At 40.4% G+C, this 16,881-nt stretch overlaps 2 protein-coding genes across 2 annotated transcripts in view; one reads left to right on the forward strand and one right to left on the reverse strand.

Annotated features, from left to right (window-relative positions):
- LOC134844200 (YTH domain-containing protein 1-like) overlaps window positions 1–16,881 on the forward strand; it is a 177,958-nt gene that overhangs the window by 22,533 nt on the left and 138,544 nt on the right. The window lies entirely within an intron of this gene.
- On the reverse strand, window positions 95–2,000 carry LOC134843811 (rhophilin-2-like). Its single transcript, XM_063860097.1, has one exon. It carries the CDS (start codon window positions 1,964–1,966, stop codon window positions 290–292), a length of 1,677 nt encoding a protein of 558 aa, XP_063716167.1. The 5' UTR covers window positions 1,967–2,000; the 3' UTR covers window positions 95–289.

The raw sequence follows: 16,881 nt of genomic DNA on the forward strand, positions 1-16,881 counted from the left end.
GAAAGACCTGATGAAAAACCAATTGTTTGAGTCAAAATAACAGCTAGCCTTCTTTGGTAAAAAAAAAACTAAAATACTTCAAATTTTGCAGGACGCTTACAAATTACTTCTATGAAACTACTAAATAATTGGAGGAAAAACTAGCACTACTTGATCAATGATATGTTTAGTAAAAGATATTCTACAAAAATTAAGAAGCGCATACTCGTAGAAATTTGTCGGAATTGCTATTAAAAATAGGATTTCTACCAAATGATATTTGCGACGCGATAGTTTTAATAGTGAATAATTAAAGCGTCATGAACTTCGATTCCTCTGAGACTAATGAAACTGTATACAAAGTGACTGAATTTTGGGCTGACTTGATCAAAGCCACCACTTCTTTATGCAGAGCCCATTTCACGTCTATATCATTTATCTTCACCAGTATTTCTCCACCTCTGAGCCCCGCTTTCTCCGCGATGCCTCCCGAGTCAACTTTTTCTACCATCACGGGTACATTTCCACGAACAGTGAATCCAAAACTTACGCTATTTGAAGCTCGTTCGAGGACTGTTTTCGCCGTCATCGTCCAGACATTTTTAGCATTGAAAATATTCGGAGGTCCCAACCTCGCGAAAAAGTCATCGCAGTCATCGCTTTCAAAATCTGGCTCAATTTCAGTCACCGCTTTTGAACCGTTGACAATGATCGGGTTTATGTCAAGGAACTCGATACTTAGATCGTCATTTTTATCCGGAAGCGTTTCCTCTAATTTCTCAGAGCGTTCTTTTGTATGTTGCAAGATTTCAACCAAGGAGTCAATATGCTTCAAATGCCTGTTCGATTTAATTTTTCGCGTGGCATCGTTATGTTTCTCCAGACTTATATCAATGTATGCTCGGGCAACATTCTTAGCCTTTGTCTCTGTTTCTATGTATTGATCGTAAATCTCATCCGGAAAGAATTGCATGGACAAAGCAACTTTTGAAGCGTAAAAATGTGCTAGTGCTGTATAGTGGCTGTATTTTGCAGAAACCAAGAGTGACCATGCTTGTGGAACATCAGTATTTAACTTCATAAGTGCCTCCAGCTTCTGATAGCCATGGACGACGCTCATTAGGTATTCCAGAAGCTTCCCGTTATTTGAATTCTCCTCGCTTTCATTCAAAGCAATTCTCTCAAATAGACATTCCTGTGCCTGTGCTAGCATCAATAACTCCAAAACTTCCTGACACTTCTCGGAAAGATCTGGACACGGCGTATTGATGAAGAACTTTCCAAGGTACTTGAACACCCCCGCCGCCATTTGGAAATGTTTCAGAGCCTCTTCAGCTCCATCAAATGTACTTCGATCTTGTTTTGTCGCAATTTGAGAATGCAGCGCTCCCATATTGAACAAAACTGCTGCCTTCTCAAAGTCGATAGAAAACTGGGTGTGTAAAGTGCCAGCAAGGCAATCAAACCAGCTGAAATGTATTCCGTTGCTTCTGAATTCGGATTTGAAAAAACGACACTCAATGTAAAACAAATGATTGAAGTATTCTTTCAGAACTTTTAATCCACTCTCTGTACGTGGTGGATTTAATGTTTGTGTTCTCAATGCGAAATACTCATCCAACTCCTTTTCGAAATCTTTTGGATTCTCTCCATAATGTTCCATTATCAGCTCCTCGAATCTCATTCTAGTCGAACTGTCAAATGCTACAGACTCTTTCAGTCCTACGGCCAACATAGTGAACGTCATTTGATTCCCTTCTTGGTTCTGGTAACTTTCGATGTTGCTGTTCAATTCGTGCAGCTTCTCTCTCAAAGTTGCCCATTGCGACTGAATATAGCTGAGCTCGAGCACTGCCTTTTCTCTTAGCTCCTTAGAATCGCATGCACGAACAAGATTTTCCGCACCTTGATATGTTTTATAGCTTTTGAATATTTGTTTATTTAGCTCCTTTCTTTGTTGCTGTATTTTTTCGCGAACGGAAGTCATCGCATTTTACTCTAAAACTCAATCTACACGTTCGAAAAAAAAGATACCACCCAACTGAAATGAGGCCTAACAAATCAAACTAGACAAGTCAACTTAAAAAAAAATAGTTGCACACCTTGGCTTAAATTTTACACAGACGCGAAGCTCACTAAAAACATTTGAGCATTAAAACTTGAAATCTCAACACAAACTATTTAAAATATCAAAAAAAATTCGATCAAAATTGCCTTTCAAGTGACAAAAAAGAAAGTAACTAAGCCGATAAAACATGAGCCGAAACCATTCAGGCAATAAGGAAACCAAAGAAATGTGACATTCGACCAGAATGTGAAAAATGCAATCTCTTCAGAATTCGAAACTTTAGCAGTAAGCCTTCCGGATTGGTGGTTTTTAAGAACTAAGAGCGTTATTGGAACGTTTGGCCAAACGGTGAGGGCTGGAATATTCTAGTATTTTAAAATTTAAAATTTCGAATTATGACGTCATATTTCTGAGAAACGTCAGAAACGGCCATTTTGACAAAAAACGAGAGAGAAAACACAACAACATTAGTTGCGCTGACGAGAACAACGATAATCGTGATTGAAAAACAGCAGCAGATTGCAGGAATAGCAGAGAACGTTCCGAGTTGCAACTATTGTGCTGCTACAATAGTTGCAAGGCCGTTGCGAACAACGGTGAAGGGTAAGAAACCAGCCTTCCGGATTAGGAAGAAATCAAGATTAACAAGCTTGATTCAGAAGAAGAAGAAGAAAGAACACTTGAATTACTATACAATAAAAAGCCGAGGCATCAGTGTAGCAAAGTGTAAATAATAAAATTGGTTATAAATTCATTGGTTACATCAAACAAAAACAAAACATCAGAAAACAAGCAATAAACAAAACAAAAAAAAAACAAAATCGGTTACAGTTCGGAAATTGGTTGATTAAAGTATATGAAGTTTCGGATACTATAGAAAATTAAAGATTTAAGAATTAGGAACAAGCTGGTAATAAAACTTTACAAACAATTTTACAGATAGTCCAATTATACAACGTATATGCAGAGTATATATAGTTTCTCTTTCAAGCAATGTGTGAAAAATTAAACTGAATTAAAAAATATAGAACTAGCAAAAACGGTAATCACGCCACGTATTTGTATTAGTACATATAGGATTGTTTCTCAATTCACTCACGTAAAATTCTTTCAATTTTTTCTTGAATTCTGTTTTCGATTTTTCTAAATTGCGCAAAATTATGGGCACTGAATTCCATTTTTTAGAAGTCAAATGAAAAAATGATTTTTGTAGAGAAGCAGTCGAACAATGTTTGTCAAAAATAATTTGTTTCGTTCTTTCGTTGAGCCTATAATTGGCAGTCGGTAGTCTCAGTGTGTTTTCAAAAGCCTTCTTTTTGTTTGTAAGATATTGGTATAAGTATGTTATACACTTTAACTCAATTCTTTTCTCGATTCCAATGAACGATTTGCTAATGCGAAGAAGGGAAGAAGATTTAAAATTCGATCTGAAATATGTTCTTTTTAGCGCCCAGTTCAACTGTTTCTCCAGAGATAGCATCAAAGTAGCATTAATTTGTTGTAAAAAAATTGCTGAATAATCTAAATGTGATAAAACAAGACAATGAAGCAAGGCAACTAATGATAATGTCGGCAGTTGTTGTCCAATTGTATCAATAGTTTTAATCCCTTGGGCCATTTTTTGGAGAATTGTTTTGATTTGAGCATGAAAAGATAAACTTGAATCAAGAATTATGCCTAAATATTTGCATTCTGATTTTTTGGCTACATAATGCCCACTAATTACTAGTTTATCAGTATCCACATTTTTGCTATCATTTTTTTGACAAAATGTTATAAATTCCGATTTAGATGCATTCAGATTCAATTGGTTCTCTGCAAAAAATTCCGTTAGATTATTGAGTGATTTTTGCAATCGATTCAAAGCATCCTCAGAAATTATAGAAGAGGAAAAAACCATACAGTCGTCAGCATATTGAACTAAAGTACAACCCTCATATAATCGCTCTTGTATGTCATTAACATAAATATTGAACAACAACGGACCAAGTACCGTTCCTTGTGGGACACCTCGTTTTATTTCAATCCAGTCTGAAAAAATTCCATTGACGTTTACTCTTTGAATACGTTTGTTTAGGAAGCTAGCAATTAAAGCATTTGCTCCATTTGAAAAACCGAGAGAAAGCATTTTTTCAATTAAAACTTCATGCGAAATAGAATCAAAAGCCTTGGACAGATCTAATAAAGCTGCATGTACGATTTTTTTTGAATCTATTTGATTTCGAATACTTTTTGTCACATAAACAAGAGCATCTTGTGTTGAAATGTTTTTGCGAAATCCGAATTGAAATGGTGTCATTATTTGAAATTTGTCAAGATGTTCTGTTATTTGGGCATGTAAAATTTTTTCAAAAATTTTAGAAAAAGCACTAGTTATTGATATTGGCCGATAATTTTTTGCATCCATTGGGTCATCTTTTTTGAACAAAGGGGTTACGTTTGCTTTTTTCAGTTCGATCGGGAAAATGTTCTCATCTAAGCAAGTATTTATGACAAAAGTTAAATGTGGAACTATAACTGATTGACCGTCAATGATTGCCCAAGCAGGTACGGTACAAGGTCCGAGAGGTTTTCCAACATTGATTTTTCGAACTATATCAAAGCATTGCTTCACTGTAATGTGTTGAAAATGAAAAGATGCAGATTCAGAGGCAGATTTGTTGTAATTCGGAGGCTTTTTAGCGCCGAAAAATTCGCCTAAGTTTGAAAAAATATAATTTAAATGATTGGCAATTTTTTTGTCTTGGGTTATCATTTCACTGAAGGAATTTCGTAGAACTGTAATTCGATGGTTGCCAGAACATGTACCTCTAACTTGGTTAATATATTTCCATTTTTGTTGGATAGTGCTGAGAAGTGAAAAACAATTTTTTGAATGATCGAATTGTTTACTTCTAATCAATTTGCTCATTTGATTACGTAAAAACTGGTACTTTGACCAATTATCGCTTGTGCTTTGACTGCGATATGATCTGAGTGAATTCTGTTTCTTAGTCAACAATTGCTGACATTCTGAATCGAACCATTCCGTTTTCAACACGTTTTTTGGTTTAAAATTACGAACAAATTTTTTTTCGATAGGAGCATGTTGCTGTAGAGCACAAGAAATTAAATAAATCATCGTCGAGAACATGTTTTGTGCGTCTGTACATTGATATAAGAGATACCAAGGAAGAGCGGAGAGTGAATTGCAAAATTCATTTTTCTGATAATTTTTCTTATTGAAAGTCGTAATTATCCTCGGTAAAATTTTGCCGCATTTTATATCCGTCAAAATAAATGAAGCAAAATGGTCGGTTTTATAAGGTGTATCAAAACAAAACTCAATGCCGTTTGTTTCATAGTCACTGATTATGTAGTCGATATGAGTTTTTGTTGAGGAACTAATTCTGGTCTCATCGTTTGGACAAAAAACCTTCAATCCATATGGAATAATTATAGAATCTAAATTTTCTTTTTCTTTGCTATCCAGATAATTTATGTTATAATCACCCAAAAGCGTAATTTTATTAGAAACTGAAAAAGCATTATCTATGTTAAGCGTTAATTGTTCCAAAAAATCAATAAAGTTTGATCTGCTTGGGTTATAACACAAATTAACTAACATTTTTTCTTTACTCGAAATGTTAAATGTAGATTTGCACTCAACCCACACTGACTCATATTTTTCTTTATCAAATAAATTTAGATCAGGCCTCAATTTCGGAGCCAATTTGACTGGTATATATAACAAAACGCCACCGCCTTTCTTTTTTACCGTTGATTGCCTATCATATCTGAACATCGCATGCGTTCTAGGTTGGAAATTCCATAAATTGTCACTATCTTCTTTTTTAAGCCACGTTTCGGAAATTCCTATAATTGTGTTTTCGCCCATATCATCAAGAAATTTTTTCAATTGCATCCGTTTTCTAATAATACTTTGAAAATTCAAATGAACAAATTTAAGATTTGCACAATTTTTTGAGCAGATACCGTAGACTGTTTCAATGGTTTCGATAGGACCAGGGTTTTTTTCAACATCCCCACTTTGGGTCAGTAACAACGCGAAAAGGAAAAGATGAGTCAGTGTGGTAGCTCTCCGCTCATTTATCCCACATTTCGTTGATAATATCTTTTGCTGGCAGCTTAGATAGCCCCAGTAAACAATAGTTTTTTCTTTAGTTTCCATCTGAGCCTTGGAAATTAGAAAAATTGCACAAAACAACCAGAATTTAATATTCAGCATAATAGGTTAAATAAATTAAATAATCGCCAAAGTTTGCACCAAGAAAAAATGCGAAACTAGTATTTCCTAAAAAATTTTGCACCGTTTTGGAAAAATTGTAACATTTCTGCCGTTTTTGGATCTAAATTTGATGATTGTTGGGTTTGCTTCATTCTGGGGCGGGTTGTAATCTCACATGTGTTTGCATTAATATCAGAACCCCTAAAAGAATCTCTAAAACTTTGCACCAAAATTTCAACACCCCCATCAGAAGGATGCAAACCATCCGAGCTAAGAGCATCTGTATTTTGGCTAAAAATTTTGTTTATGTCTAAAATATCCAATTTTACTTCGCCCAAGTCTTTTACATTCCGTACTAAATTAAGAATTTGCTTGTTTAGCTTCTGTACATTTGGATTAAAATCTTTTCTAAAAGCGCCTAAGGGAGTTACAGTACATAGTGAAATTGTTTCTGGGGAGAATTTATGATTTATGAGATAAATTAGTTTTTCTAAGCTACTCACGGCTTCCTTCGCGTCGAAATCACTTGAGAGGCAGTCATTTATTCCAATTAGCGTAGTTACATGTTTAAAATGTCGCGATTTACTGTTTCTCACGCGTTCCAGCAATGCAGAAATTTTGTGCCCACCAAATCCTCTCGCCAACACATTTTCCGATATTTGTTCCCCATTGATTCTGTTAACAATTGAGTCTCCCAGTAATAGGCCAGAATATTCTCCTTCTCGTGGTAAAAATAAATGTTTTCGTTGCTGGTCGAATTTTTCTTCTTGAATATTGGTTGCTTGTATTTTGATTTCTTGGTTATTCTTGCTTTCTTGGTTATTTTCGCTTCGTTTGTTCTGATTTCTGCTCCGAGTTCCAATCTTGCTCCATTCGTTTTCAAATTTGTTTTCTGTAATTTTCGAATTGCCCGTGTTTTTAAAATTTTCTAGATCAAAAAATTTGTTTCCTCTTTCTTCCTCTTTCGTTGATACAGTTAAGTTTTCGATAATTCGTTTAAAATAAGTAACATTTTCGACTAAGTCTTTATACAGCTCGTATTTCAATTCGTCGTTCAGATTTCGGAAAGTTTCGAGGTCAAACATTTTGGCGATTAAAAGCGAAATTAAAAATAAGACATTAAAATGAACCGACTGATCGCTAGAAATTTAATTTGGTTGTGAGTTTGGGTCTCGGGACTCAAACTTTTATTGACTCGTACAAACTTTTAGCTTCCTGTCATGTCCTGACTTGAATTTAATTAATATCCAGATTAATTTTGATAAGGATGAGAAGCTAGGAGTTGGGGGAAAGGGTTGATCCATCTTCGATGGAGATGATGATTTTTATCTACTGAACAAAAACAATAGTAATATAATAAGTAGTAGCCCTGTTGTTAGGAGTGACCTCGTGGTCTGGGGATACTGAGACCCAGCCATGAGCTCACTATTTCTGCATGTAATCTAGTTAATTTGGGTGTTTTGACCGAAGCCGAAGGCAGTAACGTTTTTGTCGACCCGATGTTAGAAAAGACCACCGAAAAGTACTGGCTTGGTAGAGACGGTGAAAAGCATGCAAAGCTCTGTTTAGAAGTTGGCCAGTCGTCTTAAGACTTAGTTTTGTTTTCCGTCGATATGTATCTTCCGGGCGAATGTTACATGTATGTTTTTATGGCGCTCCTGGGTGTTATTCTTTTTTAACATCATGACCGGCAGAACCGTTAACGAGCACTCCGCGCCGAGCGGATGCTCACATTAACGCCCGTAATAGGCCTAAACCGTCGGGGCGGAAGGGTAGTTCGGAACGCGGAAGCCTTCCGGATTACCGTGAATAGTTTTTTAACTTAGTTAAGACCGAAAATTCACGAACCAGGAGGGGTGGGGGGATTGGCCATTCCCTCGTTCCCTGAGAGGTTGGTGACCAAAAACACTTAAAGATATCTAAAACCAAACAAAAATAGTATAGTACCCAAGAAAAACAAAAAACATGAAAAAATGACCGAAAAAACCAAAAACAGTAAGAAAAAAAGTAAAAAATCAGTAGAAATCATCCCCCCAGACAAGATGTGATCCGACCCCCCGTTTGTTGTTGATAGATATATTGTTGTTACAGGCATTTATATCAGTCAGGATTGTTACGATCAGTTTTGTAATCCATTTGTGACGCTTGTACTGCAGGGTTATTTGAGCATTTAAGCATGTTAATGATAAATTGCGCTCAATCCGGAGGGGTCAGCTGATTTGCGCTCAATTCGGAAGGGTCCTGGGAGAAGACTGATCCGGCAAGCAGTACAAGGAGCAGCAAGAAGAGGCTCAACGACAACAACAATCGACTGTTGGGTATCGTTAACAAGTTTTGTATCCCTTTTGCTACAAAAAATTAAGATAGTAATTTGTGGGGGCTCGACAGCTCTGCACTGTAGTGACCCTTCACCGAACTGCGAATTTCCGGGTTAAGCACCTTAATTCGGATATTAAACAAACCCGGAGGGGTATAGTATTACTAATATTATTAATTATATAGCCTATATTAATAGTCTTATATCGTTTTTCAGTCAAAAACAACGAAAACAGACCGGTTTTTAGGGTCAAAATAGCGATATTTTGATCCCCCCACAAGTCGCGATTTTTGAGATATCGATATTTTTTGAAACGGAAAAAAGCGCTAAGTTAGTGTGTTACATCGTAACTGCACTACCGTAATAGATAGAACCGGTTAAGTTAAATTCGGGAGTGGTTGGAACTATTTTGGTACCGAAAATCGAGATTTCGTGATTTTTGAGAAAACGAAACACTATAAATTCAGAAAATTTTTTGAAATTTTTGAGTTACAACAGCAAAAATAGTTGTTCGGACAACGTCCACTAGTGAATCTACAAGGTTTAAAGCCCGCCACCCGAAAGCCTTCCGGGTTGCAGAGAAATCGAACTTAACGTGTTTGATTTGGTGGATTCATCAATCCGGAGGGGTCCAGGTAGCATAGTTTTTCGCAAATTTTTTTTTACAAAAGCGTTTCAGATCGGGTCTTTTGCATTGAACTAGAAGAGTATAGGCCTTCTGAGCTCGGATCAATAATTTTTAGGTCGAAAGGACCAGATTTGCGGAAAAAGTTAGGCGGAACCTATAAGAGAGAAAATTTTTGAGTTTGGAAAAAAGACGTTTTGGTTAATAACTTTGGAACCACTGAGCATATCGAGTTGATCTTGGTACCAATAGATCAGAAATTAGCTGAGCTTACTGATAGGGTTAGAAATTTTTCGGAAAAATAAGCGTGAAAATTTTTTGAGATTGTTTTTAGCAAATTCCTCAATTTGGAAGGGTACAGCCTTCACGTTTTACAAAATTGTTTTAGAAAAGCCCTTATACCCCTACCAGAAGGTAATAGCGGTTGAATAAAGTAACTTTAGGCCATTCTAGACGAAAAGGGAGGGCTAAAGGCACAGCAAAAGCTTAATCGAGCCGAAGTTAGGCCAGCGATAAGACCCTTCACCGTTAGTGTGAATTGTCAAATAGGAGGCTTAACCTCAATCCGGAAGGGTCTAGGAAGGTAATACATACCCTTCCCAGTTAATTGAAAGAGCATAATTGCATCGGAAACGTATCCGTAGGGGTATAGTTTGAAAGAAAGAAATCTCCGAAAAGCTACTTTTACAAAATCGGAGGGCTCCCAATCCGGAGGGGTCAAAGATTTTTCAAGTTAGGAGGGATCCGAATCCGGAGGGGTTTTATAGTTGCTAATTCGGAGGGTTCCGAATCCGGAGGGGCCTTGTATTAACCAACTCAGAGGGGTCCAAATCCGGAGGAGTCTAGATTCTATTAGTCCGGAAGGGTCCTATTTGTGCCAATCCGGAGGGGTATTATTTTATTAAGGACTTAGGTAGACGAAAGAAAGACTAAAAAGTGAGAGGTATTAGGTTATTAGCACACAGGCTAGGTATCAGGGACTGCACTGGTAACTTGCCTTTCAAGAAGAACCAGACTAATACAAAACAGGTCCGAACTCGGATATTCGCGACACTAAGTCTAAATTAAAAAGAGCGTGATTCATTGGTGTGGATTGAAACATAATACGTTTTTGGGAAAAGTGACTGCCCTGAGGATTTTAGTAGGTCTAGCTCGGGCAGTCCGAAGGCAGATAGGTAACACAGTACTCGGTGGGTGCAATAGACGCCCACTTGAGAAAATTACTGCCTTCAAAGTTTTGTCTGTTTGGTGCAGCACTGAGCAGGGAAAGCTTTTTCTTTAAAAGACAGGTTCGACTATTGTACTGCGACCGACTAAGAGTACAAGACACATACGTTTTTTTTTATATACGTTCATATTGTGTCAATATATATTTTTTGTTTTTGATTTTAAATCAACGTAAACTGTACTTGCTTGGGTAGTGAGTACACTATCTTTTAAATTGACTGATAACATCATATTCTGCTAATTTCCAAATCTTTGGACCGATAATCGGTTAGTGTGAATAAATTTTATACAAACTGTACTCTGACAACATACAGGGATTCGTGGTCACTATTTAATAGAATCTGGTGAAATTTATTGTGTTGTGTCATTATTATTGTTAATAAAACTATAAGGTCTCTAGCAATTGAGTCAAGAGTAGGCATTGGGAAGTGACAAATAGAGAATAAGTCTAGACAAGTCAAGGATACCAAAACGAGGTAATAGCTCTAGGAAATTCATACCTGAAAAGCAAAGAAAAACAATGACCGATCCTTTTGTGGATTGGATCAAGCGATCCCGGTCTGATAAAAGGGGGACGGTTTCAGGCAGAATGGTTGAAACGAGAAGTCAGAAGACCTCAGAAGAGCGAAGAGAATTGTTAGAAGTGGAGGTCAATACAGACCATACTATGAATGAAAACCAGGAAGTAAATGAACTGGAAGGGAGAGGCAGAAGGCTGGCGAGTGAATCTACCCCTGTAGAACAAGGCCATGATTTTGCCACTTCCACCGGGACATTGGATCGAGAAGAGATGTCGGAACTGTCCGACATCTCAACTGAGGTAGCGGCAACGAGAAGATCTCCGACAGACAACACTATGATGGCAAGTGGAACTGAGAAACAAACAACGTCATCATCGTTCTCAGAAAGAATGAAGAACACCTTCGGAAACATCTTTCCATTCAGCATGGGAGGAGGAGCAGGAAACGATGGTGATTCCCAGGAGGAAGAAGATGAAGAGGAGCAAGGGGACTTTGGATCTCAAGTCAGCCTCAATAGTTCGATCCAGGAGAGTGAGGCACACGTCGGAAGAGAGACTGGAACCATGGACAAATTTGGTGTAGTGACAACGATAAGCAAAGAGGCAAACACACCAGGCCAGTCAAAAGACTTCGCGATTAGGGCAAGTTCGGAGCCACAACCTGGTGAAAATAGTACCAGAGGGCTCGGCAACGCGTTAATTGATCCTGAAATAAATAATGAAAAGACGTTGAAGCAGAGAGTCAAGGCCCGGATCTCGACAAGCACGAAGTTACCTGGGACCGACAGGGTTACACCACCACTAGTGACGCCACTCGTGGAAAACGGGGTAGCACTAGAGGAAGCCTTAAACAACATAGTGGACAGTTTAGGAGAACAAAACGAGCAAATGTCAATAAGGATGAGTGAACTAGAAAGAGCAGTTCACATTGAGAGAGAAAGGCTGCGGGAAGAAATAAACCGCAACAGACAAGAAGTTGACAGGAGCGAAAAACGCTTGAAAGAGAGAACGGATGAACACATGACGAGGAACTTGTCGCGAATGACAAGAGAGGCGGAACAGAGGGAGTTACGCTTAAAAGCCGACATGGAGAAGTTAAGAATTCAGCAAGAGCAGTCTCTTGGGACTCTTGACACAAAGATAGATGCGATGATGGAGAGGCGAACTCAGGCTATCATGGATAGGTTGGACGGGCTACTAAGCAGCAAGAGTGGACCAAAAGAAGGAGAACCGAATTCGGGAGGTCCCAGCAGGGAACCGAGGGTGAACTTCAATGAACATCAAAAGAGGAAGACGTATGGATCCGCTAGAAGCAGGGGCAGTTCATCAGGCTATGCCACAAGGGGTAATGGAGCATGGGGCCCGAACAACAGAGCAAGTTCAACGGGGAACAGACAAACCTCTAACGAACGACCAACGCAAGGCACACATGCGACTGGGAGAAGTGATTCCGGCAGCAGGGGGCATGCAAGCCCGAGGAGGAGTCATGTGGGCCAAGCGGGAAACACTCACGGTGATTCGGATTGCAGGGATGCACCGCACACAGAGCCTTCGACGAGGTGTGAGGACACTCAAACGGGACACTCAAGGGATGCTACTGCAATGGCCACGGCATTTGAACCCCTGAACAGGTCTCTGGAGACATTCCTGACGAGGTTATCTAGAACCAATGAACGCAGTGAGAGGTCCAGAAGAGTCTTTAAGAAGCCAAGATGCTACAAAGACGAATCTGATGGCTGTATTGATACTTGGATAAAGGTAATGAAGCTGCATTTCGAGGAAGGGAACTTGTCTGAGAGACAGGAATGCAGCGCGCTCACCAGCAACTTAGAAGGGACAGCCCTGAACTGTGTAATGGCCAAGAAACAGTATCAACGTGACACTGCAGAGAAAATCTTCGAAATCTTGTTAAACCGGTTCGGATCAGGGGTGCAGGGGCACCAGGCGATGATGCGCTTCGAGAAACGGAGTCAACGAGAGGATGAAACCATAGACAAGTTTCTCGATGATTTGGAAATGCTGAGAAGACGCAGCCAACCGGATGAGTCAAACCGAAGGATGAACCTGGCCGTAGCCTCAAAATTCATCGATGGTGTGAAAAATGATGAACTTCGTACGATGCTAGCAACGCATTACACACCACTATCAACTAATGCGCCAACATCGGAGGAGTTAAGGCTCAAATCAAAGGAGTATCTTTTGTTGAAACCTCCTTCGAGATCTGGGTATTACAAGAACAACTATGAAAATTTTAACAACGGACCAGCAAACCAAGGGAGCAATTGGTACAAACCGAGGGATGATATGGACAAGAGACGCTCTTGTGCTAATTGCAGTTCAACAGACCATGATGTGTCAGCATGCCCAGCTTACAAACAAGGCATGAAAGCAATGGGCTTTAGCCTCGAGGACGAAGATGCGTCAGAATTGGACCATGAGGATTTCATGAGAGGAGTAATAGCGAAATTCGGTCCGAGGTGTTTCTTTTGCAACTTGGAAGGTCATTTTAAATCAGATTGTCCGCAATTCTGGGATGCAGTGGCAGACATCAAGCATCCAAGACATGAAGAAGCTTTGTCAGGAGTGAAAGCCAGCAAGGCTCGACTTTTGAGTGAAGCGGAGGCACGCAGAAAGGACAAACCTCAAGAGCTGGCGGCAAAGAAAATGCAAGCGGTAACAGGGGAGACACATGAGCCGGAACCAGCAACTGCGGCTGAGGACTTCAAGATCGATTATAAGGCAGCCGCAAGGGATGCTCTAAATAGAGTACAACAGGAATTGGTGAGGAAAGAGATCGAACAAAAAGTGAAACTTGAACTGGAAAATGAAAAGCTCCAGGAGCAACTGAATACCTTCGAAGCAACGGAGTTCGAGGAGACGAAAACACCAAGCAGTTTAGACATGAAACTTAAAGTGATCTCCGGTAAGAGGTTCGGCATGGCGCCGCACGCAGGGAAAGAAGATACAGTCGATAATCTCAGTGGCTGGACACCAGGTAATAAGAAATCTGAGTGAACCATCAGAGTTCACTTTAATGCATTTGGACACATATGCAGATTATCTGAGGCAGGTGGAGCCACGCACCGATTCGAGAGCTGTGCGAGCACTACTAACGACGGGTGGCCCTCGCATGAAGAAACTTCATGGACGCTACCTGGAGGTCTACGGGCCGTATCAAATAATGCTGAACGTGGATGGAATCAGTGTCTACACCAGGACTTATATAACAACAGATGATGACCAAATGGGGCAGATCTATTTGGGTGAAGAGGAACTCAAATTCCGCAGGATAGGCCATGACGCCATGATGGAACAAGACGCGGTACACATTGGATATGAAGCAGATGTGACAGCACATCTGCTCGACACCAATGGAACAAAAATCGGAGTCACAGGGCTTCTGGACACAGGAGCGGTAGTGAGTGTGATGCCGATGAAAACTTGGGAAAGAATGGGCTTCACGCGGGAAGATCTGATTCCTACGAATCTCCGACTGGCCGCCGCAAATTGAGGAGCCATCTAAGTAGCCGAAGAACACCGATAACGGTCCTTCACATGGGAGGACGAGATCTTTGGATGAGCTTCCTGGTGGTAGAGAATCTGGATGACGCCGACCAATTCAATCTTGGGCAGAGATTTTGTCAGGAATTTTGACGTGATGATTGACTTGAACAACGGTCTAATACGGATTAGAAACCCGGACCGAAAGTATGTTAAGAGACCAATTAATAGGATAATAACAGACGAAAATAAGGTACCAGTTTTTTTTGGATAGAAAAGTAAAATTACAACCAGGAGAAGCTGTAGTAGCAATTTTTAGAATGAGAAATTTAAATTCGTTACGTGATAGTAAACAGGTTTGCTTAGTACCGAATCCAAATAGTCAGAGTTCGGTGATTTTAGGCCGGAGCTTCTCGGTAACGCGAAACGGACTGTGTGTCAGTGTGTTGTTGAACACACTGGACACCACGGTTTCAATCCAGCGTGGAAAGAAGCTTGGCTACGCTTTGCCAATGAGGACCGACTATGAGGAGACACAAAACTTGAAGAAATATAGAAGACTGTCCTTATCATGCCAATAAAGATAAAATTTTAAAGAGAATCAATGAATTAAAATCTATTCATAAATTGTTTTCAATGAAATCCGAAACGGACGACGGCTTGTCAAGCTGCTCGAATTTTCCGGAACGCCCCTCGTCATACGAACTAGAATCTGACAAACCGGTTTTGCCAGAGACAGAACATTTAAAAGGAAAAATAGGTGAGGGAGATTTCGAAAAATTGCGGGACCTCCTAAATCGGAACGCCGAGGTATTTTCAAAACATAAGGCGGACTACGGTTGCTGTAATTTCGTCGAACACGAAATCGAACTAGAAGAGGGCGCCGTTCCCCATAGGGAAGGCGCAAGGCGAATGACGCCACATAAATCGGAAGCGTGTCGAGCGGAAATAGAAATGTTGCTTGAATACGACATGATAGAACCCTCGAAATTGCCGTGGGCTTGCGGGGTAGTCATGGCGAAAAAGAAAGGGGGCAGCTTAGATTTTGTTGCGACTTTCGTTACCTGAACGCGGTAACGATTAAAGATGCGTACCCGATACCGCGAATAGACGAGAGCCTATCTAAACTTGGTGATGCCAAGTTCTTCACCACATTGGACTTAGGTTCTGCCTTCTGGCAGGTCCCTCTGCGAAAGAAGGACAGAGAGAAAACCGGATTCGCGTGTGAATTGGGATTGTTTCAGTGGAAGAGGATGCCCTTCGGCTTGTGCAATGCAACGGCCACTTTTCAAAGACTGATGGCTCAGGCTTTGACGAGAGTGACCAAGAAGTACGGGAATCTCGTGATGTGTTACGTGGATGACGTGGTCATAGCGACACCGACCCTGGAAGACCACATTGACAGGCTCGATGAGGTCTTTGGATGCATGAAAAGAGCAGGATTAAAGTGCAAACCATCGAAATGTGAAATCCTTAGGGATTCGATAAAGTACCTAGGAAGAATGGTGGATAGGCATGGTGTGACGCCGGACCCGGAAGCAGTGGAAGCAGTGTTGACATGGAAGGCTCCCAGAACGGAAACACAGCTCATGAGCTTCCTGGGGTTTGCTAATTACTACCGAGAATTCATTAAAGGATATGCGGACAAGGTGTATCCGATGCAGAAGCTGATGCGCAACAAAGGGAAGAAGTTCGAATGGAACGACGAGGCACAAGTTGCTTTCGAGAACATAAAGCGGGAACTGTGCGAAGCGCCAGTGCTGGGCATGCCTACAGAAAAGGGCATGTATGTTCTCGACACAGACGCATCGGTGGTGGCCATCTCAGGAATCTTGCTTCAAGAGCAAGAATGGAACGGAAGAACAGTTCTCCGTCCCATTGCATACGGCAGCAAGGTCTTGAGTGACACAGAGATAAAATATGGCGCACCAAAAGCAGAGATGTTTGCAGTAGTCACCTTCGTGGAAAAGTACCGTGCATACTTGGGGAGCGCTCCCTTCAAGTTACGCGTGGACAACAGAGCGTTATCCTGGTTGAAAACCTACTCGATGGATCAGAGTTATATTGGTAGATGGATAGTAAGATTGGATGGCTACCATATGATAATCGAACATAGGATGCGTGATAAACACCAGAATGCTGACAGCCTCAGCAAGAAAACTGAGTTCTATGAAAGATTGGAGCAGAAGCAGGCCAATCAGGCGGAAATAAAGGAGGGATTCTCGTTTCTGGACAAAGAAACTTATGACGCGCTTCCCTTAACGAGATGGTTGGATAAGTCTGGACATCCAATTCCAGGGCACCCAGAGTTACCTGTAGAGAAAGCAGCCGAAATAAAGATCCTGTCCAAGGAGGACCCGGTCCCGTTGGATTTGCTGCTGCGCTCGAACCTGGTCCAGCAAGAACTCTCTCGCAT

This window comes from Symsagittifera roscoffensis, chromosome 4 (genome assembly GCF_963678635.1).
Source record: "Symsagittifera roscoffensis chromosome 4, txSymRosc1.1, whole genome shotgun sequence".
NCBI lineage: Eukaryota > Metazoa > Xenacoelomorpha > Acoela > Convolutidae > Symsagittifera > Symsagittifera roscoffensis.

Bases quoted from the DNA above. Each gene is read 5' to 3' on its own strand.
- LOC134843811 (XM_063860097.1), bottom strand. From the start codon at position 1,966: ATGACTTCCGTTCGCGAAAAAATACAGCAACAAAGAAAGGAGCTAAAT.